The 17,689-nt window shown below is 45.7% G+C and overlaps 1 protein-coding gene across 5 annotated transcripts in view; it reads right to left on the bottom strand.

Moving 5' to 3' along the window:
* The window catches only part of AOPEP (aminopeptidase O (putative)), a 374,597-nt gene that overhangs the window by 15,682 nt on the left and 341,226 nt on the right, over nucleotides 1-17,689 (bottom strand). For all 5 annotated transcript variants that reach the window (XM_030919337.1, XM_030919338.1, XM_030919336.1 and 2 more), the window contains one exon: nucleotides 11,232-11,348. In XM_030919337.1, the coding sequence (XP_030775197.1) occupies nucleotides 11,232-11,348 (117 nt within the window). The remainder of the gene's footprint in view (nucleotides 1-11,231; nucleotides 11,349-17,689) is intronic.

The following is a 17,689-nucleotide window of genomic DNA, read 5'->3' on the forward strand; positions in this document are numbered from 1 at the left end:
TCAGCTCCCAAGGTGCCCCCACCGGCCACTCTCAGAGTTGGGCTCGCAGCCTTCCCAGCTCCCACTGCTCTCTGCACTGCCATGTCCTTCTCCGCTAGTCTGTTCTATTTATTTACCGTATCATGCAAGTCTGGGGAGCGCGTGGGCCTCTGGGCCATCTTTGGGCCTGTCCAATGCCCAGCACATAGCACATGCTTGATAAATGCTTCTGAGTGAATGTACCACTTTTGAAAACTTGGAATGCTTTTCAGCTACTCTGAAATTATAATGCACAGTGAGAGGCTATAAAATGCTGTGAAGAATGCCGCCAGTCCTATTTATAACAGGAAGCACTCCCCTTTCTTTTCAGTCCTTTTGATTTTCAAATTTACTGTTGAAGAAGGAAAAAAAAAAATCTGTCCAGGGAACATGATCTGGGAAGCCCATTAAACCTCATTTAGAGTTCCATTTTATTTCTGTAAACAGAAAGACCAGGGCTCATGGCTTTTCTAAGTTAATAAGTCTACCCTGCAATAAACAAACCTGCTTTGTCAATTTGTGTCCTTAAATTAGATTTAACTTGGCTTTACAGTGGGTTGACTGGCTGGTAAGGGGTCTCTGCAGAGCAGCCACAAGGCAGACGGCATTCCAGTGGGGCACTGCCCTGGGGGCTTCGGGAGCGGTCTCGCGGAAGGACGAAAAGAACCTCTTGCTGTGCGGTGATCACATCAGAGCTGTCCACATTTGTGTTTTCATTCTTTTCTTTTCTCTCTCACCCTTTTCTGCTCCTTATTTCTGAAGGGCTGCAATCTGAATGTTATTTTTTAAACTAAAGGAAATTAAAAGTTACTTTATTTGCTGCCATAAAGCCAGGTTAGTCAATTCCTAGGCACAGGGTTAAGAGGACAAATGAAGCACTGGCGGCTCTTACTGCCCTTGCTGGCGTCAGTTCCTATAGCTCTTGTCTACATCTCACCGGTTAGAGCGAAAGCAGCAGCAATGTGCAAAATGGGGGGCATCTCAAGTGCTGCCAGGGCCATCACACTCGACATGCACATGGAGATCATGGTGAGGGTCAAGAGTGACCCAAGCATCAAACACTGTCGTCAAGTATGACAAAGGAGGCGACCTTGCTCACTTGTGTGGTCTTGGACAAATCTTAACTACTTTTGAAAACTTGGAATGCTTCTTATTTTCCTCCAAATAGGCTCTTTTAAATAACAGTGGTGCTATTAAAGGCTCCAAAAAGTACAACGTGGGAGCCCACATGGGGTCCACTTTGAAATATGGCACAGTTTGCCTTCCTTCCATACTGAGACTGCTCACTGAATGGCTATCCATCTCAATATGTAATTCTGAAATTAGAAAATAACACACTCCACCTTCCTTCTTCAATCTGTTGACATGTAACTCACAGCTGAAAAGGACTTTTACTGCTGGCAGAAACAATGACCATGGTTACCCCCTCTGATAAGCTCTGGGGACATGTGTCCCCTTCCCTCGCTTTCCCTGGAGGTGAATTCAGCCTGGAGGGCCTCCCCAAGTCTGAGGGATGGCTGACTCTCTCCCAGCACCTTGCTGTGTCAGACATGAAATCCAGGAAACATCATTCTCCAACAAGTCAGTCGACTGGGCATTGAGGATAAAATAGTGACTAAAACAGAGAAGCACTTGCCCTCTAGAGGCTTACAGTTCAGTAGGAAGTTTAAGAAAAATCCAGTAAACCAGCAAGTGTAGACTCGTGTTGGTGACAAATGCCAGGAAAGGGTGCATGAGGCGCAGGGAGTGAACGAGCTCCCTAAGAAGGGCCACTGCACACTGAGGCCTAAAGGAGGAGAAGAAACCCACGCGGCATCCTGAGCCCGCCAGCTTCCAGCCAAACCACGTTCCATCCATGAAAGAAACTCAGCCTCCCGCCCCTTCTCTTCTCAGTGGCCATTTCTTCTGATACCCTTCTCTTCAAGAGCTAGAGAAACAGGCTCTTAAAAATAAACTCCAGAGACCAAAGAACTAAAACTACACAACTTTTTGGAAAGACACAGGCATAAATTTTCATGACCCTGGCAATAATTTTCAACAAAACAAAGGAGATACACTGGACTTCATTAAAGTTAAAATCTTTAAGGCCGGGCACGGTGGCTCAAGCCTGTAATCCCAGCACTTTTGGAGGCCGAGACGGGCAGTTCACGAGGTCAAGAGATCGAGACCATCCTGGCTAACACGGTGAAACCCCGTCTCCACTAAAAAATACAAAAAAAAAAAAAAAAAGAAAAACTAGCCGGGCGAGGTGGCGGGCGCCTGTAGTCCCAGCTACCCGGGAGGCTGAGGCAGGAGAATGGCGGGAACCCGGGAGGCGGAGCTTGCAGTGAGCGGAGATCCGGCCACAGCACCCCAGCCTGGGCGGCAGAGCGAGACTCCATCCCCCCCCCAAAAAAAAAAGTTAAAGTCTTTAGACCTCAAGGGTTACCATCATCAAAGTGAAAAGACAACCCAAAGAATAAGAGAATATTTTTGCAAATTGTATTTGATAAGGAACTTGTATCTAGACTATATAAAGAACTATTATAACTCAGTAATACAAAGACAAACCAATTTAAAAATGAGCAAAAGGTCTTACCAGACCTTTCTCCAAAGAAGATATGCAAATGGTCAACAGGGGGAAAAAAAGCAATGACGATGACAGTGGGTCCAAGTCACACCCAACAGGGTGGCTAAAATCACAAAGACGGACCATAGCAAGTGCTGGTGGAGCCCGAACCCATACTCACTGCTAGAGAAAATGGAAGATGGTCTAGCCATAGTAGCAAACACACTGGCAGTTTCTCAAAAGGTTAAACAAGGGTTACCACATAATCCAGCAATTCTACTCCTAGGAATATGCCTAAGAGAAGTGAAGGCATATGTCCACACAGAACCTTACACACACGTGCTCACAGCAGTTCACAGTGGAAACACCCTCCATGTCCATCAGCTGACGCATGGAGAAACAAATGCTGTCCGTCCACACGACTCAGAATATTTGGCAGTAAAGAGGAATGAAGTAATGACATATGCTACAAAGAAGGATGATCCCCAAAAACATTATGCTAAGTCAAAAGAAGCCAGTCACGAAAGACCAAATATTACATATAATTCCATTTATGTGAAGGCCCAGAACCGGCAAATCTACAGAGACAGAAGAACAAGTGCTTGCCTAAGACTGGGGAGGCAGCCAGAGGGTACTGGGTTTCTTCTGGGGATGATAAAATGTTCTACAAGCAATTGAGGTGATGGTTGTGCAACTCTGTGAATATATTAAAAACGACTGAATTGTATACTTTAAAATGGGTGAACTTCACGGTATGTGACGTATAGCTCAAAAGTCACTAAAAACAATGACCCCTCACCCGAAGAGCCGAGTTGAGAATGGCTGTTTTGGCGAAAGGCACAATTCCACACCGGTCTGCTCGAGAAAAGCCACCCGGAGAGCCGAGGCCATGGGGGAGGGTCAGTTGTGGGCTGCTCCTGGTGGCTGGTTCCCTCAGCGCCTGGGAACTTCCTGTGCCCAGCCTGGGCATCTGCTTCCACCCACGGATGGACAAAACCAGGTGGTCTACAGAACACAGCTCCATGTGGTTCAAGGTTGCAGCAAAGCAATATGCAGAGACTGAACAGCCTAAAGATCATTTTTAGTGCCACCCTACGAAGTTTAGCTGATCTCTACTGTGTTTATGTTCTACATTTCATCTCTCCCATCCACACCAAATTCCACCATTTACATGCAGAGTGGGCCTGGGAACGTGCCCCGCAAGCTGACTCCATGCGAGCCGCCCGAACACAAGGTGTAGAGCCCACACCCTATCTGTGCTCTGAGGTCCTCACAGCCTGAAGGCCAGAGATCCACCTCTCCCATCCTGGTGTGCCACCGTTCTAGACAGCAAAGACGGTGTACAGGAAAGGCACCAGAAGGAAGAAAAGCCACCTGGAAAGCTATGCTGAGAGCTATGGCAAAGTGAGCCCTCTCTTTCAGGGTATTTAAGGTATACTTTAAATGTGACTATGGCTCAGTTTACAATTGTAAAGAGACGGCAGTGTTCAAAGAAAATTGTGTGGTTTTTAGTGTGGCCTTCAGAACAGAAATCTAATACAAACGTATGTAAACTACTGACTGAACTGTAAAGAACCCAGAAGCACCAATTAAAGCCCAATGCACTAATACCACTTGAGAAACCTCTGGACACAAAACGAATTGAGATGCTGCTGTTTTCCTGGCCATACAGGAAGAAGAGTATCAGGGCACTGCTACTTAGACCCCAGAAAATATGTCAATCTCCATCTCCATCTTTCTGAGAAAATCTATACAGACTGGAGAGCGTCCCATGGAGCAAACGCAGAGGCCCTCCCATCCTCAGAGATCGTTGTACCAGTGGACCTGCTGCTGAACCCTGTGCCAGACAGCAGGGACACTCTGCAACCACTGACTTTTCTAACAAAGTCTGGCTGAACCTGCAGCTAAAAACCGCCTATTAAATGCCCTCCCTCTTTTAACAGATAAATGCTAAGCTAACCATTTAAGAAAAAGTAGCCAGATTATGCTGTCCATGGCTCGCTTTTCTCTTTACTTTCATTTGCTATAAATTCACGGTAAACAAAACACAATCCCTAGCTTCAGGAATAACACAGGAAATTATTAATCTAAAAAAGAAAGTTCTTTGTGATTTTAGATCAGATTAAAAAAAAAAAAATCCCTTTATGACAGTGTAACAGGGGAGATGCTGTTGCAGGCTTCCCACAGGAAAGTTCCAGAGGCACTGAACTGAACACCAGAGAGAACACCCTAAGAAAGATGTACCGAGAGACAGACCGTTCTGACTCTTAAGGGAAGTTCTGAAGCATCGATTAAATGTTTCATAAACCAAACACGACAAAGAAAAAATACACAAAACCAGAGTCACGTAAGAATTCTATTCTTTCTCCTATCATAAAAAGTAGATGGTTTAAAAAGATAGGTCTAAAGCAACTAAAGACAATTACCCTAATCCCTTTTCTCAATCTATACCCAGCCACCTTTTAAACTCTAGAAAAAGAATAATGCTCTGTCAAAGGGACAGCCTGTCAAATAATGCTGTCAAAGGGAGACCCTCACAAGCATGGTCTCAGCTTTCTAAAAACCTGAAGTCACACTGTTCACAGGCCATGTGCTAAAGTTCAGATTCATCGGTATCTGGCCTCTTGATCTGCAACCTAAGGTTGATGGTGTCAAGGGGCCAATTAAGCCAGACCCCTGTACCTGTAACGATACTGTGAGAAACAGCCTAATGCTGAGTTTCTGTGGGTTGCCAGGTGGAGGTGTCAACTTGCCCTCTCGGGACCCCCCGGGGGACCTGGTTCCTTGTATTTTACCCCATAAAAGCACTTCACTAATTGCACACACGACTCCGACACTCCACAATGGTGTCCCTTTTCATGTTCAATCTGAAACCCTGCCTTGTAGGGCTCTGTTCCACCGGTGCCTCCTGACAATGCTGGACGACGATGTGGTGAGCCAGCTGGCTGAGTGATGAGACCCTGGATTCGCCTGCACCAAGGGCAGCCAGCAGGAGAAGCGGAGGAGAGGAAAAGGGAAAAGATGCTCCAGAACACTTCTCATCTCCAAGCAGAAGACCCAAGTCATCTCTACTGGACAGAGTGTGAGCACCGACAGGGCAGGTACAAAACCACAGCGATGGATCCATTTTGGAATCTGGAGATGTAACAACCGTTAAACCTTCAATCCTTGCCCTCTGGTAAGTCCCTCTAGAGCTCCATTAATCATTAAGTGCTCGAACCACAGAACGACGCTTTTGGCCCAAATGAAATTCAGAAGTGAGCATTAAAGCTGTCATACGATTGTGTTGCTGGAGTCACAACTTTCACCTCTGGACTGCAAATAAATGCTACGGTTTTTTCTTCCCAAGTAAACAATGAGTAACAATGTATTAGTAACAACATATTAAGATAAATACCAGCTTGTGTACAGTGCATCAAAAGAGGCAGAGGAGGCCAAGCGCGGTGGCTCACGCCTGTAATCCCAGCACTTTGGGAAGCCAAGGCAGGTGGATCACAAGGTCAGGAGTTCGAGACTAGCCTGGCCAAGATGGTGAAACCCTGTCTCTATTAAAAATACAAAAACTTAGCTGGGTGCGGTGGCGGGCACCTGTAATCCCAGCTACTCGGGAGGCTGAGGCAGAATTGCTTCAACCTGGGAGGTGGAGGTTGCAGTGAGCCGAGATTGTGCCACTGCACTCCAGTCTGGGCGACAGAGCGAGACTCCATCTCAAACAAACAAACAAAAAGGAGGTAGAGGAGACCCAGAGCCATCAGACAGAGTCTGCAGGGCCTCTTCAGCTACCTCCCCTGCTACGGGACGGGCCTGTGATGCTGGACGTTTTTTCCATTTCCAATCAACCTTGTGTTCTTTCCCTCCTGGAAGGCAGCCGGAGTGCTGAAACAGGTATGTTCTTACAATCTGGTTCCTCACATTCACTTGCTCCCACTAGTTTAGTCTGCAATTCTACACAAAAGGGTAGAGCCTCCCAAGGTTACATTCTTTGGCACTTCGGGAGAGTACCGCTGGCTCAGCGTGGCCTCTGAATGTTAACAATCTTTTCCTAGCCACTCCACTCTATGCAGACACCTTACTAAATGAGATTTTTTTTTTGAAACTGCCTTTTGTCAATTAGCTGCTGCCAGTCAGCAGAAAGAGCCGCTCCTGTGCACACGAGCACGTGGGTCCAGGCACGAGGCCAGACCATGAAGGGAGACCTCCAGTGAGGTGGCACCCCGGGGAAGACAGTCACAACACATGACACCCACACTTCCTTGCTCCAATCCAATCCAGGAGTCCTCTTCCTTTCAATCGACACTATTTCCCCCACACAGGGAAGGGAAGAATGGGTGCTACTAACGACTTCTCCCAGAAAACTCATGTTCTCACTCAGCATATCAACCAAACTCAAAGCAAAGCAGGCTGCAGCACGGGCCTTTCGGAATCGTGGCCACCAGCAAAACCATGCTGGGGAAGCCCCTCCCCTGAGGCGCAGCCCTAGTCTGAAGGCGCTGGGTGGGGTCTGCAGAGATGCTGCTGCCTGAAGGTCCGTCACGGAGCTCCTGGGGAAAGAGGTCAGAGAGCCAAGGTCCAGGATCTTCACCTCACTGCCATGGGTAGCTGTTTTTACAGCTTAAGAGACCCGCTAAGGCAGGCAGGAAATGTGTTACTTAAAAAGGGATCTTAGATAACCTCTTTTGTTCCCAGAGTTAGCTGTCAAATACATTTTTTAAACTTTTATGGCCATATGAGAAATATACTCAGAAACTGCAGAGAGACAAGGTGCTTCTGTGGACTGGATTGCCCTTCGGCTCATTTTCCGTGCTGGCTGCAGTGGCCCAGCGAAAAACTAACAGGCCTGAGGCTTGCTACATACGAGATGGCTGACTTTGAGGTCAGCTTCACTCTCCAGGCCAAGGAGCACCAAGGAGCACCGCCTGTGCCCGCCCTGCAGAGGGTGCCAAGGCAGGAGGTGGCCTGGGGTGGTCTGCCTACTCCACCCACGCTCTCACTCTGTCTGTCCCTGAGCCCTTTTCCTTTCACACTCTGAACACAGGGACACTGCCTCTCTGAAGAGCATACACCTGGGGCTTCACATCACGTGATGCAGGCACACGGAGGGCAGGCAGGGTGTGCAAAACCCGAGACGGTATTCAGAACCCTGGCCCCACAACCCCTCGACGTGAAAGCCCTTGGCAAGTAGCCACAGCAGACTCAGTGCTACACTCAGAAAATCAGAACAACAGATCAGGCGCTCTGTGAACACAGCCCATACACAGAAGCAACACACACAGAATGGTTAATAGTAATCTCGTCCCTCCTTTCTTCCTTCTCTCTGTGGGTGGGCCCGTCCCGGCCCGTCCACATGCAGGCAGCGAGGGACAGACGGGGATGGCAGCCCAGGAGCTAAAGCAACCATGGAACAGGGTTCTCACAGCAGAGACCCTTCCAGCCGCTACATCCCGAACACGCTGCTCAGCCAACAAAACTCCTCCGTGCACTCTGCCATGAGGAGCAGCAGCAGCTGGAGGCAGCAAGCTTACCTTCTGGAAAGGCAGCTTTACATACGCACCTCGGTCACAGGTAGAGCAAGGGAAGCCCTTCCGCATAGCTCGAAAATACAGGGGGCACAGCAGGTGAAGAATCTGCCCCCACCAGGTCCGAAACACCCCTGCACTGTACCAGAGACCTGCCCCATCAGCCTGGGCAGGGGTTTCTGCACCAGCCACCTAATTCAACACGGGCCCCAGCGCCCACAGCCACTCTCCACAGTGTGCTCAGTACACAGCCTGCCTCACTCCAGAATCTCTGGCCCGCTCTCAAATGGTTGCCACTTATTCCGTATATAAGAGCCCTGAGAGCAACTGCAAGGGACTCGCCTCACTCGTTTAGTCAAGGAGAAGCACCAAGAATTCAGCAGGCATCCCTGAGACTTTTTCTACCAAGTAACAATTCTTTCTCCCATGAAATGTCCTGTCACTTAAAGGCAGATGATTATTCAACGAAATTCCCGCTAATTAGTATTATAATAAATCACACTTCACTAATAAAGTTTCTAGAAAACACCCTGGTTGGCCAAAATCCTGTTGCTTTTTTGGTTCTGAGTGACATTTCAAGGAAACTTCACAATGAGATAAGCTGTCAGTATAATTAACTACATGCCAGGACCTCCAGAGTTTGGGTATAGGCACTTTTTTTAGACACACACCAGGGTCTAACCCCCCTCTCTCTCCACTTGATTTGGCTCCTGCTCATCCCCGACCTCAACCCTGCAGGCCCGGCACAGGGGTCAGAAAACCACGGATGGGGACTACAGCCAGGAATGGTGTATATGTTTCCAAATCATTTTAAAAAGGAAAAAGGGCCAGGCATGGTGGTTCACACCTATAATCCCAGCACTCTGGGAGGCTGAGGCAAAAGGACTGTTCCAGGCCAGGAGTACGAGAAAAGCCTGGGCAACATAGTGAGACCCTGTCTCTCCAAAAAAAAAAAATTCTTTTTCTAAATTAGCACACGTGGTGACACATGCTTGTAGTCCCAGTTACTTGGGTGGCTGAAGCAGGAGGATTGCCTGAGCCCAGGAGTTCAAGGCTGCAGTGAGCTATTATCACACTGCTGCATTCCAGGCTGAGCAAAACAGTGAGAACTATCTCCAAATAAATAAAGAAGAAAGGCAGGGAAAAAAAAAACAACAATTATCTGGAGATGGGCTAATTACATCAAATTTAAGTTTCAGGTCCGTACAAGTTTTACTGGCACACAGCCACGTCTGCTATACTACTTATGGCAGCTTCATGCTACAGCCACAAGGCTGAAGAGCTGCCACAGAAAGTGTACGGTCTGAAATATTAACTGCCTGGTCGTTTATGGAAAAGGCTTGCTGGCCCTGTGCCGGCACACACCGAGTTCACACCTGCGCTCTCTGTGGTCAGCTCCTTCCTGCCTTCAGGTCGCTCTGAGTGGCCTGGACCCCCATCTAGGGAAGCCTTGCCCGACTTTGTCCTGTCTCTCTCCTTCACCACTCTCGTCTCAAGCTGTCTTGTCCATTTACTTAGGAACTGTCTTTTCAGAAGAATGTAAGCTTCCTGAGGGTAGCTAACCTTGCCTGTCATTTCTATATTCCTGATGCCGAGTGGAACAGTGGAATATTTGTGAATCACATGAACACAGACCACCCTAGTCACATAAACTGAGCAGAGAGGTAATGAGACCCCAGCACCTCATCACCAGGGCTCCAGCTGAAGAGACTGCCTTGTCTAGCACCAGGACATAGTTTGCGCAGTATAAAACAAGCAACTAAATAAAACCTGTTATACTTCTCAAAGGTTCTAAGAGGTTATACATAACAAGTAAGTTGAGCTGTAAGTTAAGAACAGGACATGTTTTATGCTAAACGGAAGGGACCACCTCCTGGCTTCCGGACATCAAGTGACAGGTGCCCGGAGCCTGCTCTGATCCTCCCCTCTGGTCTGTCCATCCCCATCACAGGCCCTGGCGGTTCGGCGGTATTCCACCCTGATCAAAACACAGCCTAATGACCTATATATAGCAAAGTCTTTTAAGCACTAATTAAAAATAACAGTCTGGCATTTGAAAACTCCTATAAACAAAAATGTAAGAGCTGAAATAAACAGCAACAGTTGCAAATCTGGTCTATGCTCAGGTGGGTAAAAAGCTACACGTCTCCTCTGGAGTTTTTCCATCACTCTTGAGTTTATGGGGTTTTAAAATGCCTAACAATGGCCATCTTACCTTTCGGTTAATAAGGAACGGGGCTTTTCTCAATTACTCCATTTTAATGATTATAAAATTCACTACAGTAATATTTAACCTAATATATCCCAAATATCACTAACACTATAATCAATCGGGAGACACTAAGCTATTTTGTCTTTCTTCATTCAATGTCTTCACTATTCATTGTGCATTTTATACTCACAGCACATCTCAACTCAAAATAGCTGCATTTAAGTGTTTAACAGCCACACATGGCTAATGGCTGCTACACTAGACTGCACAGCTTTAAAATGTTCAAAACCAAACTTACCTTTCTGCATGTTGGGAGTCTTACATAAAAGAGGTTTTCTGTTTAAGCTCTTGTTTTTACTTAAGATGTCTGAATACATTATTTACTATTTCGTACTTTTTTAAAACCCTGGAATTTGTCTTAGGATTCACACTGCATTCCTCACAATAAGGCAGAAGATATTAAGGACTAGATCACATTGCTTTCTCGCAAGCATCCAGTTGACTTTTCCAACTACAGCTGCTAGATTTAGTTTTCGTTTCCTTTACACATGGCTCCTTTCCTGCCCTGACTGAACACAACCAAGAAGCTCTGACACATCAGAGCCAAGTCTCCTTCATGGGCAACAGAACGGCACCACCGTCAGTCACACAATGACCCACCCAGGTTTACAACTCAAAAGCATTCCACTCATTCCTTTAGGAGACTTATGTCCATCTTTATGATTTAAGAAGAGGGAAACACTTGAAGACCTCAAAATACTCTGGTTAGAAGCGTAAGTACAATCAGATTAACGCACTTAGTTCTTCACTCACACAGCAGACACATGGGATTTTGCTAATAGAAAGGTGGTTTCAATAGTTTGGGGCTGCAATGGGATCACCATTCTTCACCAACAGTGGGATCTGCTGGTTAAACTCCGAGGGTGTTCCTGGTTACCTCTGCATCCTGATCCTGGAGGTGGTATGTCCTCTGGAGGCTTTGCAGAGTTCGGGGGCTCAGGGTCTTCTGCTCCAACAGATGCTCCAGAAGCAAGACCAGCTGGTCTGGAAGAAGCTAAAGACAAAACCAAACAGCCTATGAAAATGCTATTCAGCTGATGAGAAAGTAAACCGAAATGTTCAGACTGAAGACCGCATACCCAGGGTAACCTGGGTGCTTTCAGCGTATGTCGGCAACGTGGGAAGGCTGTGAAGCTGACTTTTGTGATTCCTCAGGGTGTATATTGTCTGTATTCCCAAAGACACTGCATTCCGGGGTCTGATTAGGCCCCGTTTTCCATGACTAATCATTTCAGTTTTACACTTAGAGCAGATCAAAACTGTGCTTATCTTAAAAAAACATTATCGTGGTTTACTGGATCTCTTCCTTTACAGCACGCATATACCAGAAAATGTAATTTAGCCTAGACAAAGATTCAAGGAGCCATCCAATTATAGGCAAACACCTGGAAATTTCACAGAAACAAGATGGGGCATTCATTCCCCTTTTCACCACATAAGCTCTGTAAATACACCTGCTGCACACTGAGAAATAAAGAGTACATATTGAAAGAACTGTCTTCCCTCCATTACAAAAATCATAAACTTATGATCCATTAAAAAGCTAAAAAGGCCGCATGCAACTATATGTGCCGCTGTATACACAGACACACCAGGTCACCCATATTCCTGAGTTCTCATACAGGAATGGTCAAAAGTGATGTTACAAGTTGAAGGCAAAAAGAGGAGGTAGTCTTTACATGGTACAAAAATAAAACACAATGTATGTGAAATACAAGAAATGAAGAGAAGCATGCGTAAGACTTCATCCGTGTTACTCGCTATGGGGCAGCAGGGCCAGGACTGGTGGCCCTGTGAGATGGGCCCTGTGGTGCACTGGAGGAATAATCAATTTGAGATATGCCTTGTAGGAAGTGAAACATATTTATTCTAAAATCAAGATTTTAAAATTTACCCTATGAATTCCATGGCTCTCTCTGTCGAGCTTCTCTCCATCCCTGTGTATGTGCAGATCATTCCCGTCAATCCAAATTACAGGTCTGGAAGCTGGTATCACATCAATAGTACATTCATAAGAACACCTGGATTTTAACTGCCACTTTCTGATGCTCTAAAACAATTTTTTAAAAGTACTGGTTTCCCTTCCTGCTCCTCATCTTTCTGCCCCCAAGTGTGCACTCTGCCTGACCCTCCCTATCCCTTACCCCCTCACTCATTCACACACACACTTACATTTTTCCAAAAGGTATGCAGGGGGCAACAGGTAGACAGCAAGTACTGCAAACACCACACCCACTGCACCATTCCACAAGTTACCTGTTTTCTCACCTCACCCTTCTAAGTTCTAAGAAAGCCCCACTTGCCTACAGACAGAGGCAGAAAGAAGGGAGACAGGCACCGATGCAATCACTTGGTTCTTGGGTATATTCTGTACTTCATAACATCGCTTCATCTGAAAGGCATGCTGTGGCTGTTCTCTCAGGAGAAACAGGGCGCCTTCAGCAAAACTGCAGTACAACCAGCATTGACTCCAACCCAAGGAATTACTAACGCTCCATTTCTTTTCATAAGAAGTCAAGTAATTGCAGCATGTTTTAAAGATATCAAATTACTACATAACTACTTGTAACAAAATCACCCATCTACCATACGATATTAAAAGGAAATCTGTTTTACAGAAGAGGCCAAACCCAGGCCCCAGCCTCTGGCAAGCCCCCTCACCATTCACACCGTGAACACTGCCGCGTGCGTGTGGTATCTAGCACTTCTGCCCAGGCAGCCCAGTGAGACTGGTTCCTTTCTCCCTCTGCCCTCCTCCTCCTCCTTGCTGTTCATCTCATCCCTCAGCCTCCTATGATGTTCCAAGAGAGGTGCTTTTCTGCAGGAGGCTGAGCCTTCAACCCATGGCCTCAAGCACCCCTAACCTGTCTCCTGGGGCTGCTGACTGAATGCCCTCCAGCCCTTGAGCCCTCTTCCCAGTGCCTTCCTTTTCACCCCAGTCGTGGGCTCTCCCCGCTTCATCTCACTACTACCCTTTGTTGTGCTGCTGTCAAACAGCAGCTCCACCAGGGGTACCCAGGCCAGGCCACCACAGGATGGAGACCTGCTCTAGTCCACAGACACTCAAAACTGGTAAGCAGCGTTTCTCAAGACAGACAGTCCGAGGACAACAGGAGCCTGGCATCGAGACCCCTCCAGACAAAGGCAGGCGGGGAACGGGCTCAGCCTCACAGAGAAGCGATTCTCGGCACCACCAGCACCTCGACCAGCAGAACACCCTTTGCCAGAAGAGGGGCCTCATTTGCTAACTAAATACAGAAGGAACCAGTCCTGCCAAACTGCAGAATTACAGGGAGGGGGAGAGTAGAAAGAAAAGCATATCCCCATGTGATACACTTGTGCTTACAAAAAAGCCTCCTGTCAGAACTCTCATTTGGGATTTGGGTTAAACTAAAGAGACACACTGAGCAAAGAAACTCTGACTAAGACAACTAGCTTGGTCCTCAACTTACCCCAACTAGGTTTAACCAACAGATACAGCTCCAGTTTAAAATCCAACAATTACCAATACATGAACCTATAAAAATACCTGCATTCATACTTGTATATCTGAGCTTTCTTTTAAGCTGAAAGCTCACGCATCTCTACACAGAAACAGAACCAAAAGGATCAATGGAAGCTTTTGTCCTCTCCAACTTTTACACAATGAAAACCTTTAAAGCTATGCTCCCGGACTTAAGACCATGAGACGGAAGGGAGGGAGCACCCTGACTCTAATTTGAGAGAGGTGAGGAGCAAGGGTGGACACTCCCCTCAAGCATCTGCTCCCCTTAAAACAAGGCCCTGACCACAGCAGCTTCGTGCTCCCAGGTTTCTCTGAGTCCCATTCTTCTGAATAGATGTGAAATGACTCTCACTTAGTAAACAACCTGGAGCCATCCGGCTTTTAGTTGTAACTATTCTAACTCGTAGCGGGGAATGTAGTTTCTGAAAAAAGTGGGGAAAAAAAAAAATCAGTGAACAAATGCTATTTTGGGACACAGATAATAAAACTGATAAAGCATCTTTTATTTGCAAAATACACATTACAACATTTTTAAAGGATGAGATAATAGACCTTAAAAAGAGGATATTGAAGCAAAAATGTAGTTAAATAGCTTCAATACATTTCTCTTTGTAAAATAAACATTTGCTCCCCGTAAAGCCACCCTACAAATGAAAAGGTAGTGGTAATGTAATCAACCAAAATGTTTGTAAAGCAACCGAAAGAGACCACGTATCAGCAGACGTGCTCAAGGCAGGCAGCACCGCGTGGGGTGGTGCGAGGAGCCCAGGGCAGGCACGGGGGAGTGGGACATGCTATGTGGACCACTCCACTTCCACCCACGTGGAAATCAGAGCAAACTTCACATGACTTCTAGGCCAACTGCGTTTATTTACTCATTTTAAGATTAACTAAATTTTAGACTGAAAGGCCAGCTGTGTGTAACACAGCAGCACTGGCAGGAGAGAAATAAGGCTTTGGTCGTACCACAGAGTGATCGTGAAAAATAAAGGACCTCACCTCCGAGCATCACCACCTAAGAAAGTAGCTCCTTCTTCAAACATTATAAAAACAACTTGCCTTTATTTCTAGGGGCCTAACAGTGCTCACACCCACAGTTCAACAGTGACAGGAATGCAAAAGTCCTTTCCTTTGCATAAACAAGAAATTCATGATGGGGTTATTTTTTCCATATGGAGACCAGCTCAATATTTTTAAAATGCATCTGCCTCGGAAATTTACACAAAATAGGACTACAAGGTGCCAAAGTGGTGTGGGTATTTGCAAGAGAACTTCACAGAACTATAAAACTTACTGAAATGAATACAAGAAATAAAATGCTACACGAGGTCAGTCAAGTACAAACGCTGCTTGTTAAGGATTTTAGAAGTCTGTGTTCTACTCTAAACATGGAAGATTTCAATAGTTGCTAAATACTAAGAACTGTACAAAGAAAAAAGTCCACCGCATGTTTTTCCCAACTTCAGAGTCGACGCAGGCTGTACGACTTACAATGGTTTGGGAGAGTTTTCATGCATGCTCTTGGAAAGAAAACATGAATTTTCCAAACCCACCCTCCTAAACTAGAGGCAGCTCAACAAAAAAAAAAAAAACCCTGACTCTCCCAAAAGCCTCTTACTGCTGTCATGGGGGCATCACTCACTCTGCGCTCCCAGAAGACCACCCACGCAACTGAGGTCCCGCCACCACGTCTTCCATCAGCATGATCAGAACAGGTCAGCTCACCTCCTGCATCGGACATGTCTCACGGCTGACCTTGCAGAGGCAGGGCCTGTGACAAGAGACCAGCGAATGGAACCTCCAAGCCCCACCGCCTGCAGCCCTCCGACAGCAGAGGAGAGCACCTCCCGGCGCGGCCCAGCTGGTGTGCCGCTGCCTCACACCAAGAAAGTCACTGCGCAACTCCCCAGACAGAGAATAAGCCTGGGACTAAGGCAGCCACGGGCTGACAGTGGCGTGAGTTCTATTATTACCCCATTATCACTCTGGGATCTGTGCCTAAATGAAGCATGCTTCCTCCCTGATGCCATTTCCTTTTATCCTGGCTGGAGACTAAAAGCGGATCAATGGGGGCAATACATATGATGTCACTTCAATTTACAGCCATGGCCTCCCCCTCTCCAGTCTGTCTGAAACACACAGAAAGATCAATTCTTCCCAAAAATGGTTAAAAAATGCTTAGGGAGCATTCTTCTTCCAGAAAAGCATTCTCTGCTATATTTGTCTATGTTACTATGCAGGGAACTGTTTACATGGAACAAAAACAGAAGAAACGGTGGGGAGGGGGAAATCTCAAATTCTGTATGCTGGAGACTTGCTGGCTGAAATTCAACACAAGCAGGGTCCTTTGAAAGTCACATGCAGAAGGCCTTCGGGCAGAAGCACAATAGAAACCAGTTTTCTTTTGCCCCCTGGATTAAAAAGGTGATCCCACTGACATAAAATATCTTTCATTTTTATAGAGTTCCCCCAAAGTCAGACAAATCCCCTTTCACTCTTCCCAGAAAACACACCCACCACCTTAGCAGACCCTCAGGTTGCCCCTCCAGTCCACAGGTATAGGAGGAAACAGCATCCACTCACGGTGCCCTCATTAAAGGAGGCGGAAAGCTTGGCTACAGGACACGAGACAGAACTTATAAACTAAGTCACCTTCCAGACTCGGCTCTGAACCAAATAAAACACAGAGAAAATCTCTACGCTGCATAAATTTTCACGTGGTGCGTTTCGACAATAAGGCAAAATTAAGATATAATCAATGAAGTTCCTCAAAACAAAACCAAGAGTTCTCCCTCCTCATAACCCAAAAAGAAACAGAAAATGTTCAGAGCCACAGAACCCAGGTGCAGTCAGCCTTTACTGCCCACACACTAGCCAGGCCACAGTCTTCAATAAATGGTCTTCTTCCATCTGTTACTTTTTAAATGATAAACATTTCTAAGAAACAAAAGTAGACAATTTAGTAATATGTACACATACCAGGGTGTCTGCCCAAGAGCCTGCCTACTAGGATATCATGACAGAACTGAAATGTATTTATTCTAAATTAGTAATTTGTATAATGGAAACATACAACTGGTTTGAACTGCTGCTGAAAACACAATTCAGAAAAGAAAAACCTCTATATGTTGAAGCAAAAACTTAACATATTTTAAAGAACTGCCAAAACTTACAAATAGAAGTATCTACTGTTCACATTATTTGTGTGGCATAAAATTGGATTTGCCAGCAAAGGAAGTCACCAAATAATTAAGAGAAAAAAAATTTTCTTCAAAATAAAGAAAATCAATCAATTGGTGCATATTTGTCCAGCAGAATCAGTTATTTCTGATTACCAAACATCGTTAGGGAGTATATCTATAAACAAATTTTGGAAAGAAAATTCATGTAGCAGCAAATATTCATACAGCTCATTTTATACAGAGAAAACCATATTCATTAGATTTTTGGGAAATTCTAATAGTTACAGTTCAAGAAGATTACTGCAAATTTTGAGCCATGGTTTGCTTGTGAAGTTTCTAAAAGTGGCACCACAGAACCTAAAACAGATACATATCATCATTAGCAAATACTATCTGAAATAATTTATTGGCATAATTCTCATGTTTCCAGATTGTAAGGGTCAAATGTTGCCGTGCTATCATTCCCCTAACTCTTGCTAAAAGCATATACTATACGCAATCTAACACAAAACATATTATTTAAATGACAAGATATGCACTCCTCTGGTCAACTGGATCTCGTACAACCATGTGTACCTTAATATTTTATGTTATTATATATGTTGGAAGCATCATAAACACTCAAACTGAAAATGTCCAAGTATTTCA

Source organism: Rhinopithecus roxellana, chromosome 16 (genome assembly GCF_007565055.1).
Source record: "Rhinopithecus roxellana isolate Shanxi Qingling chromosome 16, ASM756505v1, whole genome shotgun sequence".
In the NCBI taxonomy this organism is placed as follows: Eukaryota; Metazoa; Chordata; class Mammalia; order Primates; family Cercopithecidae; genus Rhinopithecus; species Rhinopithecus roxellana.